General features: G+C 44.7%; 2 protein-coding genes across 5 annotated transcripts in view; both read left to right on the forward strand.

The window, feature by feature from the left end:
• The first annotated feature begins 14088 nt into the window (after window positions 1–14088).
• On the forward strand, window positions 14089–16757 carry LOC115365658 (C2 calcium-dependent domain-containing protein 4C). The gene is given in 3 exon segments (XM_074933723.1): window positions 14089–14168; window positions 14787–15138; window positions 15141–16757. Coding segments are annotated over 2 exon segments (1251 nt in total). The 5' UTR covers window positions 14089–14168; window positions 14787–14847; the 3' UTR covers window positions 16101–16757.
• A 1040-nt stretch (window positions 16758–17797) lies between these two features.
• vps13a (vacuolar protein sorting 13 homolog A) overlaps window positions 17798–24462 on the forward strand; it is a 45422-nt gene continuing 38757 nt past the window's right edge. For all 4 annotated transcript variants that reach the window (XM_030060941.1, XM_030060943.1, XM_030060942.1 and 1 more), the window contains exons 1-12: window positions 17798–17962; window positions 18918–18961; window positions 19061–19103; window positions 19183–19278; window positions 19637–19738; window positions 20545–20654; window positions 20884–20943; window positions 21102–21161; window positions 21642–21722; window positions 22854–22911; window positions 23760–23887; window positions 24071–24177. In XM_030060941.1, the coding sequence (XP_029916801.1) occupies window positions 17863–17962; window positions 18918–18961; window positions 19061–19103; window positions 19183–19278; window positions 19637–19738; window positions 20545–20654; window positions 20884–20943; window positions 21102–21161; window positions 21642–21722; window positions 22854–22911; window positions 23760–23887; window positions 24071–24177 (989 nt within the window). In that variant the 5' untranslated portion in view covers window positions 17798–17862. The remainder of the gene's footprint in view (window positions 17963–18917; window positions 18962–19060; window positions 19104–19182; window positions 19279–19636; window positions 19739–20544; window positions 20655–20883; window positions 20944–21101; window positions 21162–21641; window positions 21723–22853; window positions 22912–23759; window positions 23888–24070; window positions 24178–24462) is intronic.

Consider the following 24462-nt stretch of genomic DNA (forward strand, 5'->3'; position numbering starts at 1 on the left):
CGCACCTGGCATCTCCAAATGCGTCTCGCCTGCCCGCTTGGGTTATGATCTCACTTTCCCGCTCTTATGCAAATAAACATGTATAATTTCAGAGAGAGTGTAAAATGAAATTCTCACTTTGCTAGTCCTCCTTCCACGTAAAAATTAAAAATAAAGCAGCACGTATTTAACAATAGGGACATCCTAGCGCTCTCCAGCCTCATTTTAGAAGACCTGTCTGTTACAGCTCTAGTTATTCCAGCGAGTCTGAGACGTTTTCTCGCTTAAGTGGATAAATTGATCTGTAATATTTCTGTGATATTCCTGTAGTAACTGCAACGCGCAACGCACTGTCGCCTATAATATTTCTGTAGCATTCCATATATGGTAATTCTATCAGTCGAGGGTTAGTAAGAATGTGTTGAATCGCGCTGGGGCACGAAATGTAAGAAGTGCTACTGCGGCCGATTTTATATGGAAGAAAAACGCCTATATGTTGCCAATAAATATTTTAGAGACCCCCGAATATCTGGCATCGTGTATTTAGGGAGCTCATGTTTTATTAAAGAGCTGCTTTATAGCAGACCTGCACTTCAGTTTGTATTTGATCCATCAGCTGACAGTGCAGCTGCGCTAGGCAGAGTCACGTAAGCTCCCCGGCCACCTCGACATGCGTCCTGACATCCGATCACACAGAACGCATTGAGGATACATTGCTGCTGTTTGCACCTGTACTTAGAGCTGTCTGCTTGTGTTCAGATTTCTCAGGACAGTTGCTGATACCAGGGGGGAACAACTTCAAAGTCTAGTAGTTATCTGAGTCACATACATTGAACACACTGATATGTGCATTCCTTCATCAATCAGGCCTTACCTTGCGGTATTCATATTCAGTGTCACTTCTCCTCAGGTGTTTAGGGAATGAAAAGCCTGCGTCCCTGGGTGGGCTCGAACCACCATTATGCATAGACCTCCCGTGTGTCAGGGTCTAGAATCACAGATTAGCATCAAAGCATCAAAACCAAGGACTGAGTGGCATGGGGCTACTGGAGTCGTCTCCCCATGACCAGCGTCTCCACAGGACATTGACCACCATGTCATTAGAGTAACATGAAACTGCGGCAGCTGTATCCCACATGTTAATACACGTGCAACTGGAGTTCTTGGAATGAGTGAGGCTAATCATTCGTTCAAAATCTCTAGTTCTATATTAAGTGCTATATTAAACATGCCTAACTGTGGCTGGCGCAATATATCCCCCTTTAGCAGTGAATAAATGCCCATCAGCAGCGCAACACCGCCCTCTGTTGGTTCTACACATACACAGCATCAATATGACGGCTGAATTAGCTGCTTAATGACACGTGCTGCGCACCATGGTCAATTAACGAGCGGACTGACGAGCGGCCATTCAGTCGGCTATGGAATCAGTAGGAGTAACCAAAATACACTCAAACAAAGTCCTAACAGCTGAACATGATGTCTAAGACAAGATACCAATTTTAGCTAGTAGCTGAACGATATTAGCAGCTAGTATGAAGCCACACAGTAACCAGAAACATGAACGCATCTCACATATCAGCTAAACACACAAATATTTAGCCAGCAAACAGACATGACATCAAACTCTTTACTCACTTGCGCTAGACGCACTTTACATCAGGTGACAATTGCACTACAGCATGGAAAAGTCCGTAATGGTATCCCGATGCGTGTGTAGACTGCACACTGGACTGACGACTGAAGACTCGTGCGCAAATTGGCCCGATTCTGATTGGCTCAAAGTCGCGTAGTGCGAGGTGAAGCGCAGGTGAGGAGAGAGAGTGGGGGGGAATTAGTGTAGATTAAGCTGCCAGAGGGGGCCTTTTTCACAGCCGCCCCCAGATTTCTGTGGGAAATCTGTATGAGTCTCAAAAAGGCCGATTGGTTTGGATAGCAGTCCAGGGCCGTTACAGGTCAGTAATCAATTAGTCTGGCAAGACAGGGAGCTGAATAAGTCTAGCCACAGGACGTGTGTATGTACGGTCCCCCACCTTGACCTCAACAGACCTTACTTCGTTGTCAAGGCCAGGAGTGACTTTGGTGTTTCCCAAGGTGTAGGTCTGACTTCTCCGTATGCCATTTTTGGCGAGCTTGAAGGCTAGGAAGACAGAACTTAATGAAGTTCTTCCAGAAGTGATCAGCAAGGAGCTGACTATGCCGCCAGCGTCTTCTACCCAGGAGCTCTGATTCAGCATACACCACCTGTGGAAGGGATGAATCTGGCCGTCTGATCAGTAGGGAATTAGGGGTGACTGGATCGCAATCAGCAATGTCTGACGATGTGTAGCCCAAGGGCTTGGAGTTGAGAATTCCTTCCACTTCAATAAGGAGTGTCCTCAGCACCTCCTCTGTCAAAGGACTGTGCCCCAAGGATGACCTGCAGGGCCTGCTTAATCGATCGAACCTCTCGTTCCCAACAGCCGCCAAAGTGGGGGGCACTTGGCGGGTTAAACCTCTCTGCTGGGGGGCAAGCAGGGTTTTTAGGTCTGATTGGAGGGCTTCGAACGCCTCTCGCAGTTCATGCTCACCTCCTTTAAAGTTGGTGCCCTGATCTGATAGCAATTCAAAGGGCTTTCCCCTCCAAGCTATGAACCGCCGCAAAGCCATGAGGAAAGAGTCTGTGTCAAGATGAGGCAGGAGGTCAATATGCACAGCCCGAGTGGTCATGCATTTGAATAGGATTCCCCATCGCTTCTCACTTCTGCGCCCTATTTTGATGGAGTACGGGCCAAAGCAATCGACACCAGTGGAGAAGAATGCTGGTTTATGCAGGCGTAATCTTGCTGGAGGCAAGTCTGCCATTTTGGGGACGTCAGGTTTGTTGCGCCATCTCTGACACTCCATGCAACTTCTCTGGTGCCTACGAATGGCTTCTCTGCCACGAGGAAGCCAGTATTTCCGCCGAATCTCTGCAAAGACTCTTTCTGGGCCGGGACGATGTAGCTGCTCATCGAAGTCTTTAATTATTAGTTGTGTGACTGGATGCTTGGCATCAAGCACGACTGGATGGACGACCTCTGGATTGAGCTGGTTACTATGGCATAAGCGGCCACCTACGCGGATGAGTCCATCAGCTTCATCAAATTCTGGAGCCAAAGTGAGGAGTCGACTGCTGTTAAGCACCGGCTTTTTTGACTTCAGCTGGGCGAGGTCGGTGGAGAAGCTGTCTTGCTGCACTCGTTGGAGGAGGGAGGTTTGGGCCTTACGATACTCCTCTGCAGTAAGTGCATCCTTAGCTGCCCCGTGCAATGCCTGTGCGGTTGCAGTTATGAGGTCACTGAAGGTTGTGAACTGGGTGACATCAGGTATCTGCAGTACAGATGTAAGCCCACAGAAGGCTGGCTTTTTCATTTCCTCACTGGGAATTGAAGTCGTGTGGAGTTGAGGGGTCTCTGGCCACTGATCTGGGCTGCTGAGTAGGAAAGAAGGGCCACACCTCCAATGGCTACTGGTGGTTAGTGCAGAGAGGGGCTTTCCCCGCGTAATGTCATCGGCAGGATTTAAGGCGGACTCCACATAACGCCAGGTGTCATTAGCGGTGAGGTCTTGGATCTCTGCCACCCTGGTGCCCACGAACACCTTGTAGCGGCACGAGTCCGACATCAGCCAGGTGAGAACAGTGGTGGAGTCAGACCATAATGTGACCTGCTGGATGGGGAGTGTCAACTCAGTTCTGAGTAATTTGGCCACTTGAGCTCCTGACAAAGCGGCACACAACTCCAGGCGTGGGATGGACTGCTGCTTCCTTGGAGCTACTCTACTCCGTGCAGTGAGGAATGCCACCTCAACATCACCACTGGAGCTTTCAGTTCTCAGATATGCCACGGCTCCATATGCTTGCTCTGAAGCATAACAGAACACATGGACCGTACGTTTACTGGTGGGGGAGTCCAACTCGGGGTTGGTGTAGCATCTTGGCAGAGTGATGTCGTGGAGATGAGCCAGCTCGTCTTCCCACTCCTTCCAAGCGTGCTGCAGGTGCTCTGGTAAGGTAGGGTCATCCCAGTCCCGTTTTTTGTCCCATAGGTGTTGTATGAGGACCTTGTCTCTTGTAGTATAGGGTATCAGGAACCCAAGGGGGTCGTACTGACTGGCGACAACCTTATAAATAGAGCGCATGGTGAGCTCATCTGCTCTGATGGTGCAGGACTTGTAGGAGAGGGTGTCTGACTGGCAGTGCCACTGGAGACCTAAGGCGGATTCCTGCTGGTCCGGCTGACTCTGAGAAATCCATGTCTCTGTGCTGTCTGACCTTATCTCCTGGGGGAGATGGTGGATGATATCAGGGTGGTTAGATGCCCGCTGCCGTAACTCAAAGCCACCTTCTACCAAAAGAGTTCGTAGTTGGTCCACCAGCGCTTTGGCCTCTTCTTTGGAAGCTACACTCTGTAGACACACTCAGACCAGGCTGAGTGTGATCCAAGGTGTGTTTTTGGAGTGCATATATAGCGCAGCAGGGCCTGCAGGTAGTGCCAAAGGGGAGCACTTTCCACTCATATACTGTGGGCTGTTCCTCACGTTTGACATCTCTCCAAAGAAAGCGAAGGGGTGGCTGGTCTTCTGGGAGGAGCCTAACTTGATGGAACATCCCACGTATGTCACTGCTCAGGGCAACAGCATGTTCTCTAAACCGTAGGAGGACCGCAAGCAGTGAGGACCCCAGCGCTGGTCCAGGATGCAGAAGCTTGTTGAGGTCAAAACTCTGGAATTGGAACGAGCAATTGAAGACCACACGGGGCTTTCCGTTATGTTCCACCATGTGGTGGGGGATATACCAACTCGTTGGTGTGTCTTCTGCTCCAGGCTCTAGTTTGGCAATGTATCCAGCTTGTTCCAGCCTCTGTATCTCGGCTACATAGGCTGCGGCTTGCTCTGGGGCTTTGGAGAGCCTCCTCTCTGTGCTTCTGAGCTGGGGGAGCACGGCCTCCTTAGGGGCTCGTAGCTGGGGGAAGTTTTGAACCCGGAGAAGAGGAGTGGCATAGCGGTAGAATCCATCTACCTCTACCCGCTGGGTTTTGTCCTCCAAACAGCTGATGGCCTCTTTATCTTGCCGTGATCTCATGCTGGCCTTCTCACTCCGCCAGGGGAGGATGTCCATCTGCCACAACCTTTCAACTTGTTGATAAAGGTCCGCTGATGGAGCACCATAGGATGTGAAGAGGCAGTGCTGCTCTGTGAGGTATTGTTTAAGGCCATGGGTGGGACGCTGAAGTGTCCATCCAAGGCGGGTCCTGGTACCCACTGGAGCCCCGGGTGGTCCAGCGTGCACTGGTCCCAGTGGCGTTATCAAGTTGGGGTGATCAGAGCCTATAAGCAAGACAGGATGGGCGCTCTCAAACTGCTGGATAGGTAGATCTCTCAGATGACTGAATTTCCGCCGCAGAGCTTTGATGGGATAAGTGTGCTCTCCTAGGCCAAGGTTTGGTGCAGTGAAAGCTCCCTTGATGTTAAAGACTTGCTTCGGGGAACCCGCTGGTGAAACCGCAAAGGAGATGGCCGCCCCGTGAAGCGTCTGGAGCTCCTGCCTCACTGTCCGCAGGGGTAGATCTTCCGGTTGACCTTTGAGCCCCAACTCTTGGGCTGCTGACTGGAGAAGCAGGGTACGTTCAGAACCGTCGTCCAGTATAGCGTATGCTTCCAGCGTCTGATCTCCGTTCCTGAGCACCACTTTGCAGACCTTGAGTAGGACACGCGGTCCCCAAGGTGGTTTCCCTATGTAAAGCACCTCTTCTGCTTCACTCGGGAGAGTGGATTTGGCTGGGCCTGGTTTTGCCTGCTCTGGCTTCTTGTCACCCTTATTAACTTTGCCTGGGGTTCTCTCATTGATCTCATGCAGAGCAAGGAGGTGTCGGTTGTTGCACGTTTTACAGCACATCTTCAAGTCACACTCCACAGCTCGATGGTTCCTACCACAGCGCCGACAGCGACCGCTGACTTGTACCCAGGTACGTTTCTGGTTGGCACTGAGTAGCTTGAAGTTGCCACAGTTGTTGAGTGAGTGTTTGTTGTTATCACAAAAAGGGCAGAACTTCTTGAGAGCTTGAGGAGTGGCTACTTCCATGGATGTTTCACCTGGTGATTTGGGACCCGTGCCCAGCAGGAGAACTGAAGCCTTAGCAGACGACTTGGGTCCCCTCTTCACTTCCTGGCCTTTCCGGTTGGGGTCCCTCCTTGAGCTGCTGCCATATTGTGACATATTCTCTTGGACCTGGAGTTCGTATTCTAACCAGTCTGCCAAGTCCAGTAATGTGGGGATAGGTATCCTTAGAGGGTGGATGAAACATCTGAAGCTAGATCTTAGATCATGTGGCAATTTACCCAGCAGGCGAGAAACATGGGACCCACAGTCCAATTCCACTCTTCCTTTTCCCCCTAGCTGCTCCAACATGCTCACCAGAGATCTTACATGAAGGGCGAACCTCCTGAATGACTTGATGTCGCCACTGTTGATGCTAGGCCCATCCATGAGCTCTGCAATGCGCTGAAGAGCCAGCTGATGTGGTTGCCCATATTGTTGGTTCAGGGCTGCCATTGTGTCTGTGAAGGGGTAATGTGAATTGCTGTAAGAGTCAGTGATGAGTAGAGCTTCTTCCAGCTTCAGATGATCAACTAGTATCTGGTACTTAAAACGCTCCGTGGCATCTTTAGGTAGGATATTATCCAGAGCGATCCTCAGTCTGGCGAAGTCTCTTGGATTGGGGTGGATGAAGTCGGGGAAGGTAGGAGTAGGTTCGCGATATGTCTGTTCCCGACCTCCAGGTGGACCTGAGCCTTCATATCTGGGGGGATAGTATTCAGGTGAGTATCTACGCCTCACTGGTGAATAATCACCTCCAACGGGGTAGCCATGATGGCGTGGAGTTAGACTGCTCTTAGTCCAGTGTCGGAGCCATTCTGAAGAATAGTGGCGTCCTCTGTAGGGGGAAAGTCTCTCTGGAGAATGGTAGTACTCAGCTGGATAGCTCTTCTCTGTAGCGTAGTTCGTCCCTGTAACTACGATTGGTGGGTCGTGAACGGGCCGTGATGAACGCTGGCTCAGAGTAATAGTCACCTTGGGGGTCTCTATAAGTGGCTATGTCATCCCTTCTTCCCGTATGGGTGTGTTGGGTCTGGCGGTAGTCGTCTCGTACCGAAAGGCCGTGGTACGAGTCTGGATGAGATCTACGTTCCAGGTCATAGTCAGTATACCGAGCTGAGGAGATAGTGTGACGTGTCTCCCGTCGCACAGTGGCCTCCACTTCCTGTGGGAGGATGAGGTCGAGCCTTGGCGTGGCTCCACCCAGGGGGTCAGGCTCAGTTGTACTGGGTCGCTGGCGATGCTCCAGCCTGTGCTCACTTTTAGATTTGAGTTCTTCATTCTGTAATTTGAGTTGCTGCATGGATGCTAAAAGACTGTTCTGTTCTTGTTTAAGCCTCTGGCACTCCTTCTTCCACTTGACACTAGAAGATTCCGAATTATCAGTTAATGCCAATGGCGGAGAGGTGCAGTCCTCCTGACTGACGGGGGAGTCCGAACGTGAGCCAGGAAAACTCTCTTCATTATCTTCCTGTGGAGGAGATGAAACCGGTGGTGTGGTGTGGTGCGGTCCTGATAGATCAGATAAGACGTAATCCTTGAGGTATTCGGGGAGGGATCTCTACCTCCTGACACGTCTACCGGGATCCTTATCTGCTGACATCTCAAACCGTAGTAAGCTCTAATGATCCGGCTCGAAGGACCAATATGTGGGGAAGGTGTAGCTTCCCTGCATTCACTATACTGGATCAATAAAGTAGAACCCGCTCCGGGTGATCGATTAGAATCACACAGATGTCTTTTCTTTAAATCTTTAATTGCATTACCACAACCACACTTGCATCTGTCACACGATTCAGTGGTTCTGTACGAAAAAACATATATCAAGCAAACATGTCAAATATCTGTATGAAATAAAACAGGCACATGTAGAATTGTAAACTACCGTATTGACCCGAATAAAAGACGACCCTGATTTTAAGACGACCCCTCTTTTTCAAGACCCTTTTTTGGAAAAATACTTTTTATATGGACAAAATCTTGTTTGAATAAAAAAATCCATTTATTTTTTCCTTGTTCATTTCAACTGTACATTTGTACATCTTTGGTGTTTATAGTGGGGAGAAAAAAAGAACATAGGCCTAAAATCATAAATAGCCCCACAAACAGGCAGAGCACAGAACACACCTCACAGTTCAATGCTATAAAGCAGTGCAGTTAAATGGGCACTGGCCTAACTTGTGCCATAAACAGTGCACATTTGCTTGACAAACAATGTCAGAACAGTCTGTAAAATGCCAGAGCATTAACGTCCAAAAAACACTTCAAACTGTTTTTTCCGCATTCATTCAGCTGCATTCTCCGCATCACTGAATTCCTCCTCCTCACTCCCACTATCATTGTCGCTCTCTGCCGCTGGCTGGTCAGTCAGCTCCTCCCACAGCAAATGATCCTCGCTTCCATCCATCGCATTTGAGATGCAACATTTTTTGAACCCACTGATGATGCTCTCGGATGATATGTCTGCTTTCAGGATCCATTCGCAGAGAAGACGCACAGAAGGTTTCTGAATTTTTCCAGAAGGTGTCAGGGCATGGTTACCAGACAGGAGCCATGCAGTGTAGTTCTTGCACATATTGGTCTTGAATGGCTTGTTCACGACCACATCCAACACCTGTAACAAGTTTTTTTTTTTAACCATTATAGGCCTACAGTAGCTGGCTGTTATTCAAGCAATTACCCCGAGAAGCTGTGGGTTACAGTGATTTTACAACGGCTGAGGGGCGTTCTAAGGCACGACACGCAGCGGAGTGCCTTAGTGCCCCTCCGCCAATCACATTTAAGCCAATCACAATTAAGGATGGGAAGCACCCGTTTTATTATAAAAGCTGCGTTCCATGCCGTTGTAAAATCAGTGTAACCCACTGGTAGACCGCAGCACAAAATATCCCTGCGCCAGTGTAAACGGCCATAGCGTTGCCTAGCAACCAACTACTCTGCGCTCAACTTACTCGTTAGGTTGCATTTTTTTCAAGACTTTAGTAAACAAAATGTCACGTAAAATCACTGTAACCCACGGCTTTTCGGGGCTTATTGCTTAAATATAGACAATGCATGTAGGCCTGCATCCACTGCAACTGAACGGGCTGATATAGCCTACTGATAAACATGACATGAAATGTGGGTTATGCAGCCCTCAAATCATTCCTCATAAATTCATAGCCTACTGTATCTTTTCATTCTCCCAATAAAATGACACTGACCTGCAGCTGACTCGTCATGCCACCCGGGATGATCACCAAGTCACCGTTCATCTCCTTCACCTTTTTCTTGACCTCCTCGGTGAGGTGTCCACGGAAAGCGTCCAGCACCAACATGTTTCGCTTCCGTCGAAGCCCCCCGGGACGTCTGGCCCACACCACTTTGAGCCAGTCCACCACAAGCCCTGACTCCATCCAGCCCTTTTCCTGCGCACGGACAATTATGCCAGCCGGCATTGAATCTTTGGGCATCGTTTTGCGCTTCAAGATCACATAGGGGGGGAGTTTGGTCCCATCAGCCAGGCACGTTAACATCACTGTCACACGGCTCTTCTCGTTTCCTGTAGACTTCACGACCACTGATTTGTCGCCTCTGTTATGAACGGTGACAGATGTGGGCATGTCGAAGAAAACAGGTGTCTGGTCTGCGTTGCCCATCTGATCGAGGGGGTATTCGTGCTTCTTTCTCAAGTTTATTACATAACGCTGGTAAGTCACCAGCTTCTCTCTGAAATCTGCGGGCAAACGCTGGGCTAGGCTTGTCCTGCGTCTGAGGGACAGGCCATTACGTCGCATCATTCTGCAACACCAGCCCATGCTAGCACTGAACTCAGTGCGGGCTATGTTGAGCTCTGTGGCAACTTCAAGAGCTTTTTGCTGCATCACAGCTCTCGTAATGGGCAGTCCTTCACTACGTTTCTCATGTACAAAATCACACACCCTCCTGTCAATCTCGCTGAACCGACCAGTTTGTGGACCACGAAAAGCCCTTCTCTGGCTGTGAGCATTTTTTAGCTCTACTTTCTGAGACCGCCACCGTCTCACATTGCACTCAGTCACATCGTACTTTTTTCCTGCCCTCACGTTGTTTGTTCTCTCAGCCTCGTTCACAACCTTAAGTTTAAAATTTGAATCATAACTTCTTCTCCGATATTTATTCACCTGCCCGACTTCGGAAGCCCTTTTTTCAAGCGGATCTTTGTGCCCTGCCTGCATCTTTCCAGTTTCCAGTTGCCTATGCAAATATGCACACACCTACTGCAGCCGAAATGTTTACAGGATCACGCTAGGGTCACACTACCCTAAACACGGGCAGCTAGAAAAGCGCTAATTTGGTGCCACCTACTGGTTTACATATGCAAGTACAATATATGTGTATTTGCTTAGACCCCGAATATTAGACGAGGGCGTTTTTTCAGGGCATTTTCAATGGAAAAAATATCGTCTTATATTCAGATCAATACGGTACATTGCTTCACAAATGTATGAAAATATATCTACTGTAGACATTAATACAGCGTATAAAAACAGCTAAATAATGCAGCTATATTAAACATGCCTAACTGTGGCTGGCACAATATATCCCCCTTTAGCAGTGAATAAATGCCCATCAGCAGCGCAACACCGCCCTCTGTTGGTTCTACACATACACAGCATCAATATGACGGCTGAATTAGCTGCTTAATGACACGTGCTGCGCACCATGGTCAATTAAGGAGCGGACTGACGAGCGGCCATTCAGTCGGCTATGGAATCAGTAGGAGTAACCAAAATACACTCAAACAAAGTCCTAACAGCTGAACATGATGTCTAAGACAAGATACCAATTTTAGCTAGTAACTGAACGATATTAGCAGCTAGTATGAAGCCACACAGTAACCAGAAACATGAACGCATCTCACATATCAGCTAAACACACAAATATTTAGCCAGCAAACAGACATGCAGGGCCGGCGCTAGCCATTTGGGTGCCCTAAGCACAAATGCTTTGTGGTGCCCCCCCCATGCCGCCGCCGCCGCCACCGCCACCGCCACCAGAAATGAACAATAATTCAGTATTTGTCATTGCGTTTCTCTTTATTTTACAAAATAACTTTTCAACATTTATGTTTCAAAAACTGTTGGAAAAAATAAGAGATAAATAATAATCAGGGCCGGCGCTAGCCATTTGGGTGCCCTAAGCACAAATGCTTTGTGGTGCCCCCCCCACGCCGCCGCCGCCGCCACCGCCACCGCCACCAGAAATGAACAATAATTCAGTATTTGTCATTGCGTTTCTCTTTATTTTACAAAATAACTTTTCAACATTTATGTTTCAAAAACTGTTGGAAAAAATAAGAGATAAATAATAATAATATTTTTTTTATAACACACTGACTAAACACTAACTAAATATGGCACCAAACACTTGAATAAATAAATAAAATAAAATAATTTAAAATAAAAAATAAATGACACCACTATTAAATAAAGATCTGTCAAAACTGTAAAAACAGTACTAAGTATCCTTGAATAAGGAACTGGTTGGTGATTGACGTCTGCTTGTGGATGCTTGATGTCTGCTTGTAGATGGTTGATCATCTGGATCTTCCACTTGGCTTTGTGTTCCTCCTTGCACATATCGAAGCATTGAGCCTGTAATCACAAATACAAGACAAAATACTCAGGGATTCTACAGTGAAATACAGTTTTGAACCATGGTACAAAAATATTTCAAAATTAATTATAGTATTATGTAGGCCTATATTTAAAACACTGGTACATGAAAAATTTATTATTTTACCTTTATAGACAAGGATTAATGGGGCACAATATAAAAATTCTGTACATAGTTTGAAAACTATGAATATGAAGAGGGGAAATCTACACAACTTTAATATTGATTTTTTCAAATTACAGTTTCACCAGCAGATGTCGCTCTTGGCCTATGAACCTCACGAAAATGTGTGAGCTGCCGGCCAGTCGGTCACCGTAATGACTGGTGTATCCGCACTCCATCGGAAAGCTCCGGCTCTCCGCTTTTGGAAACCGTCGTAATTTTTTCGATAGCACAATTGGTTCAGGATTTACGGTAGTGCCAAGCTCACATTACAAACTGGGAATCTTCTGTGATTGGACGGTCGAAGTGTCAGTAGTCCTACATGCTATCGTAATGGCACTCTATATAGGCGCAAAGCTCCGGTTTCAGATGTTTTTTAAAGTTTCTGAATATCTTAAACGGTCACGGAGACACCGTTATGTAACGTCGGCATGCCGAATCCTGTCAGCGCAGACATCGCCGGTGTAAGAGGGCTGATAATCAATCACCTGTCTAATTTGGCATATCACATCAAAGTTCAGGTTACCAAGACCCGTTTTCCATTCATCAACTCATTATTTTTGTTTTTCACTACACAATCACATACTCGTTGGTTCATAGAACATAACAAACGCCACATACAGACATCTCAACTCCAGATCCATATCCATATACACAACTAAAATAACTAGCTAGCCCAGCATCAATTATTTGAAACGTAACACTTCCGTCTGAACATGGCTAGTGGGAGCTAACGTTACAAAGGTTGTTGATGGTAGTATTATCTGGCACGAGCATAGACATGCATACTAGGGCTAAAAGTAACAAAATTAACATTTGTTATTGTCTTACCTGCAAGTGACGCGCGAGCATCATCTCATTGTTTCTTTCTTTTCCTCTTTTCCGCCCCCGACTCTTGCTGCCTTTTCGATGACATGTCCAAAAATAAAGGTCTGCCAAACTTGCGATTGAAGCGTAATGGAGCAAACCACTATGGGATGGGGGAGGGGGGCACCAAAGGTGGACTGGGGAGAGGGCCGCACAGGAGATTCATGTTTTTCTCGAGCAAATAAGCCTATGTTATTTTTGTATTGCTTGTATCTATTAACATGTTTTACACACTTTACACAATTTTAAATATATCATTATTATGATTACTATTATTATGATGATTTTTCACGAGCTTGTTTTTTTTTTTTTTTTTTTTGGTGCCCCCCCAGGCACTTGGTGCCCTACGCGCAGTGCGTGATAAGCGTGTGCGGGGCGCCGTGTCTGTGTAGACTGCAGACTGGACTGACGACTGAAGACTCATGCGCAAATTGGCCCGATTCTGATTGGCTCAAAGTCGCGTAGTGGAGCGCAGGTGAGGAGAGAGAGTGGGGGGGGATTAGTGTAGATTAAGCTGCCAGAGGGGGCCTTTTTCACAAACAGCAATGGCCTTGTTTCACTGCCATGGATTTTTTTTTAAAAAACTAATTTGACATAGATGAGTGTCAGTGTCCACTGAAAGCTTGTCATGCCTCACTCTAAGTGTGTCATGCTTCTGACTGCTCTGGACTACCTGCTGTGCAAAGGTCATTGTGTGTTTGAGGTGGTGGGTGATGTCTGTGGTCATGGGGTGCTCCTCTATTTCAGTGGTCTTTGAACCAGAGGTCAGCTCTCTCTGAAAGCAGCTTATGCTTATATCATCATATAAACACTTTCATAAACTATAAAACAACACACATTTAATGACAGTGGAAACAGCATAAAATTCACGATATGCTTGCATGCTCTATCTGTATTTTGTGATTTTGTGATTTTTTCTCTATTTAACACTTGAGAAAGTAGATGTAGAGCTGTAAAACCACATCAAATTGAAACTGATGTGTCTTGTGACCTACACATATACCTGAAAGTAGTTTTTCATGAGATCCAGAGGTTATATAAAATATCTTCAGACTGTTCACATAATCATTATCCAATGTGGGGCTGCAACATAGTCAACCCTCCTCCACACCCACACAAATCCACACACATTTCCTACCCGTGCACACCCACATGCACCATGCAGCTGTGGCTTTAAGCTGATTCTGAATGCCGCCCACCCTCCCTCCCGTGGATATTGTGTGTGCTCACATGTAGCCTATGTGTTATGTCTGTGACTATTGTGTTTGTTGAATAACCTTTTCCCTGACTGCAGGCAGGGCACACCAGTGATGCAGAGTGTGATACTAACCTTTAAAAGCCCGTCACCGGCACATCCATCACACACATACAGTACAGCACTTTCTCCAGTACGCAACTCCAGCAGGTGAGCAGAAAAAGTCTTGGCATCTCACCATTCTAATGTTGTGAAACGGGATGTATTTTATTAGAAATGAATTCATCTTTGTTTTGATTAGCCAAAATACTTAATTATGTACCATACACTGTAAAAATTCTCTGTTTTAGCAATTCATTTAGTCTCATATTCACTGATAAAGGTTTGTTTCTCTTAAAACAAGTGGGAAAAAAAACACCAGTGGGATGATTTAATCCTATTTATGTCTGATGCTAATCAACTTGTTTCCAGAATTTTCTTGACGTGTCACTTTCTTGATATGAGTGAGCTGACCTGCCTTGGGAAATGACATATTAAGATGTTTTGCAGTGTCATAGCTTCCATGTGATCCTTTTATCATATCTCTGTGTCTTTGGTCTTATTTGCATTATTTCCATTCTTATTTCTATTTACTGACTTTTTCTGTCCTATGTTGTTTTTAATCTCTGCCCTTCCTTTTTGTGTACTGCTTCTTTTCTTTTTGATTTGGTAAAACACTTCATAAACCTTGTTTTGAAAAAGGACTGCATAAATGAAGTTTACAATCATTATGATTATTATATCCCTGTTGTACAAAGGCATACTCATCGATATACATATTCTGTTTAGGGATTTCACCCCAGCATTGTGGTAACCATTAACTACAGTGGTTTCTCACTGAGAAATAAGAATGTGGCTGCTGGGGAAGATCAAGGAGAGCATGGAGAGCATTCCCCTCGAACTGACTCGCTACGTTGGGAAAAGTGAGGAGGATCTCTGCCTCTCTTCCAAGACCAGCCTCTCCCACACTCTGCACAACAACATCCTCACCCCAGACAAGATCCCAGAGTTCTTCCTGCCCCCACGTCTCTGCAAGAGAAGCTCTCCGCTGGCACCTGAGAGAGCTCCACCTTACCTGCCCAGTCAGATACACAAGAGCCCCACTGCTGCAGACAGCACACATGCAACGACGAAGGATGTGGATCCAAAAGTCAAGTGGTTCGCAGGGCTAAAAAGAAGCCGCTGCCATTCTCTGCAGAGGGATACGGCCTGGTAGGTATGTATGAGAGCCCCAACACTCGACGCAAAGAGTCCCTCTTTCACGCGAAACGTCCTGCTTACTTGTTAGATAGGACTGTTCCTAGAGCAGCACCTAAATTCGCGAATGAGAGAGACCTGCCAAAGACCACTACAACTTTGTCTGGGTTTCTCCCTCTGTTTCCTTGCAAAAGCCTATCAGAGGCAGGAAGCACAGAGAGCGAGACACCTTCCTCCAGTGACTCCTCTCCACTCGGCTCCCCTTACACCAGTAATTCTTCTCTCTCCATCTTATTAAAGCGTGGCCGCCTTAAAGGGACAACATCCTGCCCGTCACTGATTAACATCAGAGAGGAGAGGGTGAGGTGGAAGGAGGGGGTCTCAACTTTAACAGGCTCACTCAACAGCTTTTCTAGCTCAGAGGGAAACCCAATGACTCTGGGCCCACCTTGCCTATTCCCACTGGATGTTCTGCACTGCCAGGAGCGGCTTCAGCATCAGCACATCCTCCCTTTGCTGCCAGGCCAGGGCAAAGTCCGCCTGTCCACTGAGCACACTGCATCTTCTGCCACCACTTCTTCATCACTGTCTACAGTTCGAGTTCGTGTGGTATCTGTGGAGGGCCTTAGGGAGGATGGTGACCAGCGGCCTCTGAACTGTGCAGTAAGTCTGTGTCTGGTCCCGGGGAAGCTGCAGCGTCAGGAGAGCGCCACCATCAGGAACTGCCGCAGCCCTGTGTTCAACGAGGATTTCTTTTTCACAGAGCTCAGTCAGGAGAGCCTGCTGGCACTGGAGCTCAGGCTGAAGGTCATGGATAAACCGGGAACTGGAGCCCTGAAACGGGGGACAGTGATAGCAATAATTACTAAACCACTGTCTCAGTTACTCCCTTTGTCAAATGAGTAGAGGAATGCCTGTGATCCATGTCACCGACACTTGAAAATACAACAGCCACACAACTCTTTTTGCGTACCATGTAGCATTAATTTGGTTAGAAGGCAGCAAGATACTATGTACAATATGGCAGGGGTATGGTGCAGGAGGACAACTGTAGGCTGGGTTTGAGGAGAAGGGTTGAGGACAAGGACAATGCTTGCAGAAGATATCAAATATATAAAAATAAACAAAAGAAATGGTATATTCTACACATTTGCATGTTGTAGCTGTTGTGCAAAAATCTCACCAGGTTTTGGATTACTATCCCATAAAGATAATATATCAACAGCTCTGAGATCCACCTAGGAGTCCTGAGGTTTTTAATAAATAAATAAATAAATAAAGGTCTGTCTAACAGGTTGCAGCAGCCACACTGAAGTGTGAATAGTCTATGCACACACACTATTGCTATTTTAGAGCTGAAAGTAAAATTTGACATATTCAGTAGGTCTGCATATGACTGGATAAGTGTATATATAACTTTGAACTGTAATGGCTTATTTGTTGAATGCTTGCCTTTTGGTTCCCATTATTGCAAAGAATGTTTTAATAATGAGCTGAAAGACTGTAGCTTTACTGTAGCCTACTGGCTGACATTTCTACATTATGCTGTAGACCTGAAGCCACCTGTGTGACAAAGAAATAAACAGATTTATCTTCACCATATGCATTTCTGTACCTTTGTAAGTACCTTTGTAAATATTCAATTCCAAGAAACTCCAAGGACCTTCTGCATGGTTTAGCCTCTAAAGAGTGTCAATGACAGCTATCTTCACTAATGTGCTGCCACTTCTGGCTGTGCTCATCCTCAGAAATTCTCAGTTTTCTTTCTCTTTGTCAAACACAAAAATAATTTTGCATGAGCTATTAATGTCATGAAATTGATCAGAACTGTTGCCTGAAGTTGTAAATTATTACTTACAATAACTGCCAAACTAAATATAATCAAAACATTTGATGCCATTTTGTAATATTATATTGAAATCAAACCCCTGCTTTTTTTTTTTTTTTTTTAAATTCTGTATTAACTTCTCCATAATCTAATATGATTTCATGGATTTGGCTGGTATCTGTTTGGTTTCTGTAAAGCGCCATGAGATAACTTTTAGTATGATTTGATGCTATACAAATAAAATTGAACTGAATTGACTAATGAATAAAATCTGTGGTTCTCAGTAGCCCTCAGACCCTCCTGCCCTGCAAGGTTTCCTTCCAGCTTGACACTTGCACACCTAAAACAGCTGAGAGCTTTCATGCACGTTCCTGCACACCCTGTTAGATTAGATCTATTTCAAACAATCAGCACTGAACCCTTAATAGGGAACAGATAAGGCTGAATAAAACCTGCTGGACAGAGGTGGTTCCCTCACGGGACCAGTGGTGGGTTTTGGTTAGACGGTAACCCTAGATTTGCAAAAGGCACACTTTCACACATGCGCATTTGATTAAGCACAATGGCGCTTAACTCTGTGCCAGAGACGCACCTTAACCCTCCCAGCTCAATCGACATTCGCAAATCTAGGGTTATCATCTTTGCAGGACCCCAGTGGGGGACAGCAATGAAATCTCACGAGAAGAAGAGGAAGGATCAGACCCCGCCCACCGGAGTGACGTCACGTTTCGGCGAAGCTCGGGCCCGGAGGAAGCCGAAGCCGCAGCGGAGCAGCCGTCATCGCCCAGTCAGCTCCACCGAATGTAAACATGGTGACAGAGAGGTGAAACAAACGGCGACATGGTTTTCGAAAGCGTGGTGGTAGATGTCCTGAATAGATTTTTAGGGGACTACGTTGTCAACCTTGACAGCTCACAGCTGAAGCTCGGCATATGGGGAGGTAGCTAAACATCTCAATAAAGATCTTGTCTATCTTTTAGTGCACTTGCTCGCTCGCTCGCCAAGCCATAGCTAGCTAATGCTAACTCACGATAGCTAACAGGAGTGTATGTGTGTGTGAGAGAGGCAGAGAGGGTCCTGCAGCTGCCAGTGTCAGTTCAGTGTCCAAGATCCAGTTTATCTTTGGACTAACAAGCTCGCTTGGTTAGTTCAGCTGTGCTACTTTCCCAGTGCAGTAGCCACGTAGCTGATTTGCTACTGCTAGGCTACTTGCTCACAGCATTCATTTCAGAGCTGTAGAAAGATAAACAAGCAGTGCAAGGGGTCACTCCCTTTCACACAGCCAAGGTATGACATGCCACAGTGTCTCAACTTAATCCAGTTTGCCAGCTCCTGCAGAAAGTCGGAGATACAAACAGTTTCACACGCCATATAACTAGAGGAGAGGATTAGGGGAAAGACTCAGATTCCTCTTTAATAGCCGGCGGCGTTTAGCTCATTTGTGAAGTAAAACAAACGAAGAGTACAACATTTAAAATCATACGCTAAAATCACAGAGCATTGCGATGTGACTGATTGTAAAAAGCAGAACATTTGCTATTGTGAGCTCCTGCTAGTCAATTAATGCATGCTCTGATCTGAATGATCATCTTTTGACAGCTGTTAGCTATTTTAGGACACAAGTTTCATTTATGCTGCTTTTAATAAAAGTATTACAAAAAGTAGTACAACTCACACACACAGTATGCACAGTGTCTCTCTGGTGGCCTATAGAAGTGATTTGTAGTGAATGGCTTTAATAATTGATGTGTTAGCCCTAACCATTGACCTGTGTCAATAGACAAAGGCCTCTTTGGGTAAGGCCACATTTCTCGTAACACAATGCCGATCTGTTTGACCTAAAGTGATTAGTGAAATACACATGGCAAAACAAAATGCTATTCCTTTTACCCCAGGTGATGCCATTCTCACAAATCTTGAAATCAAGGAAAATGCCTTGGTAAGTTATGATTGAGCACAACAGATTTGGATCTCTTTCTACAACATAGGACTCTCATGATTGCTTCCAGCTATCTTAATTTAATGTTCTGTTTTGCAGAGTCAACTTGACATTCCTTTCAAAGTTAGAGCGGGGCACATAGGTGAGCTTCTTCTTCTTTGACACAGTTTTCATCTGTCACAGAGCAACACTTTAATTTCATTTTCTGTTTCTATTAATAGGACGGCTGGAGCTGAAGATTCCTTGGAAGAACCTCTACACTCAGTCAGTGGAGGCGGCGCTGGATGGTGTCTATCTACTCATAGTCCCCACAGCCAGTAAGATAACTCTATATATATATGCAATGCTTAAAAATATCATCTTGCTAAATGACTGTGTCTGCATGATCACTCTTGTCACATAGTGTTTTGACAGTTTTTTTTAACCACTACAACTTCTTTGGTAGTGTTTTGCTTGACAGTTACGCTTTCCTTATAACTCATAACTCATTATATATGACTCGTAACTTTTTGGCACGTCAGGACAGGAGGGACCTTGACCTCAAAGATTTATATTTGTATTATATGCCTACTTGTAAAGTTTAGCAATATCCTGTGTGTTTGTGTGCATTTGTTTTGGTCAATTTTGTATGATATGCACAAATAAAATAATTTGTATTGACCTTCTTCTCTCCAGGTATAAAGTATGATGCAGAGAAGGAGGAGAAGCAACTACAGGAGGCTCGTCAGAGGGAGCTGCAGAGGATTGAGGAGACCAAACAGAAAGCTGCTGAGCAAGGTCAGGGTTCAGCTCCGGTGCAAATTAGACAGTGTGTGTGGTTGTGGGTGTGAGTGTCTGTGTGCTGTGCTCATGTGTGTGTGTATGTACATCTGCATGCATTCTTGTCTGTGCACTTTCCAGTGACTTCTTCTGCACATTATTAGCTCAGTTGTGAAACAGAATTGGCAGTGCCCTTCAGGCATTTTTGCCTTGGTATTTATGTGTCCAGAGGGTTAGTTGCAGAGAAAGTGCAGGAGATTCAGCTGCAAAGCAAAAGCGGAGATTTGAAGCCGTGCGGTCATGGTTTCTGTGGTTGTGAGTTCTTGTGCCATTTTTGGAGAAACTTTCTCACAAGTTTCACACATCTATATTTTCACACTGGTCAACCAAAATTCACTGAACTGTGGTATTTTCTGTAAGCCTGGTGGCAACACACCATTGTAGGCTTATGCCGAATACCAAGAGAGCAGTGTGAGCAGGACACCCAGCTAGTAGACCTTGGACCTACAATAGAAAAATACTGCGCTGAACAGCTCAATGTATAAGTGCAGTAATTGGGGGGAAATGCTCAATTCCCTTTAACTGAGTTCAGAAGGTCTCATGTATCTGTTAGTACTGTATACTTTACTATAATGATGGTGTTCTCTTCCCTGACAGCATTCAGAGAACAAATACAAAATAGTCTGTCAACTGAATACTGATTTGGATAATTGCAACTTATGCATATTTTGAAATACTAACTGTAATTTCCTGCGGCCCCAAAATGTTTGAATGTCCTGTTTTTCAGGGTCTGTCATTCTAAAATATTCTTGTATGTTTTTCAGATAATCCTAAACTGGAGAAGCAGGACACCTTCATGGAAAAGCTGGTCACTCAGGTCATTAAAAACCTGCAGATCAAGATCTCAAACATCCACGTACGCTATGAGGATGATGTGAGTATTCAACAACCTTAGTGTATGCACATCTAGAATAATGTATGGATATCGGGTACAGCAAAGCATGCAATAAATAAACGTGGGGGAAAAACAAAAAGCTTAGTGTGTTTAAAGGTGTTGTCTGTACAAGAATAATAACATGGATCTTGCACTGAATAAAAAAAAAAAAAAAAAAAAAAAACGTAACCTCAACTAGTTTAATAGCTTTAGCTCTTTTCTCTCTCAGGTCACCAATCCCAACTGTCCCTTATCATTTGGAGTGTCCCTGCAAAACCTCAGCCTCCAGGTAATTCATTGTATTGTCCCCACCATAATATGCTCTACTGTGTGTGATACACAGTGGGCACCTAACTGTTGTTTAATCTTTAATTTAACCTAATAATTTAATGAATCAAGGTTATCTGTTGAAAGATTTCTTAACTCATTACTTGTGTGATCTCACAGACTTGTGATGAGAACTGGAAGCCCTGTCTTCTGGATGAGAAGGCCAAGCTTTTCTTCAAGGTAGAAGTTCAACCCCTTCTTTGTGTCACCTTCAGCACTGTTTTTTAGCCTAAGCAGTTTCTCACTGTAATTTATGAAAATTGATAAATTTTATATTCTGTCAGAAACTTCCATTTTTTAATTTATTTTTTTTATAATTGTATTTTAATAATATATATTTTTTTGTTTTTAGACATTTCTTGCCTTAAAGTAAACTTAAAGTTACACTCACATTTTCAAAACACCAAATATGCACCAACCTAAGATATATATATATATATATATATATATATATATATATATATATATATATATATATATATATATGTAATCTATTATAGCTAGAACTATCCAAATGACGAAAGATTCTGTTGAAGACGTCAGTTTTGGGGAACCCAACTTTTGGCCCTGACCCACACATTTAAAAGCAGTGCTGCTGACACAGTCAGCTTAATATCAGCACCGTGTGAAGCGGCTAATTACTGTGTTTCCTCTTCTCAGCTGGTTCAGCTGGACAACTTGTTTGCCTACTGGAATGTCAACTCGCTGCTCTTCTCCAATCACAATCCAGAAGAGGCCCTGGTGAGTCAGCGTGGTATTGTAGGGAGGCAGCAGGACGGAGCTCCATCTTGTCTCCACTGGTCTTGGATTTGCTGTGTCATGTTCTGTCTTGCTCAAAGCCAGAGTCCCCACCCTCTGTACACAGTAGAGTCTTGCCAACCCTGGCTAGAATATGGCTGAACCATCTACGTTTCATAACCTGAAAAAACTGAAAAACTGACCATAAGTCCACCAGTTAGTAGCCATAAGACACCATTAATCTACAGTTGCACATTTTTAAAACTATTTGTCTGATGTATATATTGTAAGAAAGCATTTGAAAAATGTGACAAAACATATTGCTTTTTTAAACAGTGTGCTCCATTTTATTTGGAAAGTTTCCTCTCTTCATCTGTTTAGTTGATGAATCAGAAAAAATGATCTACAACAATTACATTGTTTATCAGAATAGTTAATACATCGATTATCACTAGCTGTAGCACTCCTTCTCTCACAGTATAGTGGTGAAACTATTGATGCAGGAAGCACAAGATTTTCAAATCCATGTTACAGGTTTGGACTATTCAGTTAAGCAGCCGAAATGCATCTCAAACCATTATGTGCTGTGGCCTTCACAGTTGGGTTGAAGTAGTTTTGGTGGGCAGTAATTAATAATTGAAAAGGAAGGAGTTGATGCACTCTAGCTCTGATGCATTTTGTTAAAAAGGAGCAACATTTCAACAGAGACCTTGCCTCTTGAGGGCCAGGACTTCAGTAATCAATAATCTCATAATTACAGGCTTGTAGCACAGTGTTAGTCAGCCTGTCAATATTATTGTGCAGGAGAATGGTGTTAAAGCAGCAGAGAAATAATATGAGAGGGCTTTTTTTTCAGAGCCTTGTTTTGCCTCAGTGCTAGGCTTCTAGAGACTTCTAGATGCTTGGATCAATGCAAACTTAATTTTCCATTCATTAGAACTGGTAAGGCACTTTGCCAGGCACAGGATCTTATGGCAGTTACCTTCAGTGCAGTTTGAAAAAGCAGTAGAGAGATCACATGTATCCAGGGAAAAAGAAAATATGAAGGGAAAATAGATTAACTTTGCAGTTGAACTGTTGAACTTTTTTAAATGTAAGTGTGTACCATCCCTTCCTGTGTCTGTGTTTCTACAGCGCTGTCTCAAGAGCAGCATGGAGATCCACAACTTGGTCCCCGTCAGCCATGACTTCAGTGAGTGTCTCACTGTCATCTCTTAGTTAGAATTAGACCTTTAATTCAGAGATAGCTGGACATTAGTAGGTCCCAATGCTGCCTATCATGTCATACAAGTTAAAGCAATACTCCAATGTTTTGGGGCAAATAACCTTTTTCCAGCTTACCCAGACTGAGACGAGGTGTTTGATACCATTTTTCAGCTCTGTACGCCCACCATCTTCCTAATGTTGATAAGCAAACATATACAATCCCCCCCATTAAAATGAGTGAATAAGAATGTTAACATCAAATTTTAGTTCAGACAAATTAAAAATACTTTAGTGTGTTCTTTAGTTTGGCTTTTCTGCAGGTTTCCTATTTGCATTTGTCATGGGTATTTATATATCACAGCCTGTCATGTTGGCCACCTTTTTATTTTATAGCTTCTGTGCCAATTTTGTGGCAGAGCTCCACAGATGATCCTGTGCATGGAGAACATTGTTTTACATTCAGTGCTTTGCAATGCTTTTGTTTATGCTGAATGCTCCATTAGCATTGCTCTGAATGCATTTAATTTGCATAGCAGATTATTTTAGTTGAAATGAGCAGATTTTAACATTTCTGTTCATGCCGCCTACACTGAAAACTCCACTCAGGCCACCAAATGAAACCCGCCCACAGCCACCTATCACTTGCACCGGCCTGACCAAACACCGACCTGACATCAGTGTTCTGCATGTGCAAAGAAATGATCTAAGCTAAATGACATCACAGATCATTATGGCAGCATTCAGTTCTTTGACAGCACAGTACAGTATCTGACAGTGCAGTATCTTTTCAGTTCTCACCCTTAAATAATTTATTTTCTTTTTGCTGGTCCACAGTTTTTCGTCCTATCTCAGCACATGCAAGGCTGCGAATGAATCCAAGGTCAGATGTCGATTTTTCCTCTCCAAAAGTGGACCTGGCGGTCAGTCTCAGTGAGGTGGCCATTGAACTCAACAGACCACAGGTAAGTGTGTGTATGTGTTGGTTGTATGAAGGTGTGAAGGTGTAGACGCAGGGAAGAAAGTGAAAAAGGTAGAGAAAATATTGATGAGAGGGAATGACATTAAACTTTGGAGAGGCGAAGAGTGATGAAGTGAGAGACAGTCAGTGTAACAGCAGTTCATGACATGCTTTTTGCTCCCTGCAGTACATCAGCATCCTGGAGCTGCTGGGCTCAGTGGACATGATGTCCCGCAACCTGCCGTACCGGAAGTATAGACCTGAGGTCCAAGTGCACAACAACACCCATATATGGTCAGAAAACACCACATTACACTGAAACTAGCCACTGTTGATAACCACAAGAGTAACTATACTCCTGTACCTACCACTTGAAAATATACTTGTATAAATCTGTAGCACCAGCTACAGTTATACTGCTCTCTGTTGGTCATTCACGCTTTGTGTTACATCTCATGACTGAATCTCATCTGTTGCTGTTCTACATTTTTGAGAACGTAATCATGATTTTTCATGAAATTGCAGGTGGCCAATATAATTGCAGTTATTTTCCGCTGCACTGCACTCCCAGCATCGTGC

The sequence above is a fragment of the Myripristis murdjan genome, chromosome 9 (genome assembly GCF_902150065.1).
Source record: "Myripristis murdjan chromosome 9, fMyrMur1.1, whole genome shotgun sequence".
Lineage (NCBI taxonomy): Eukaryota > Metazoa > Chordata > Actinopteri > Holocentriformes > Holocentridae > Myripristis > Myripristis murdjan.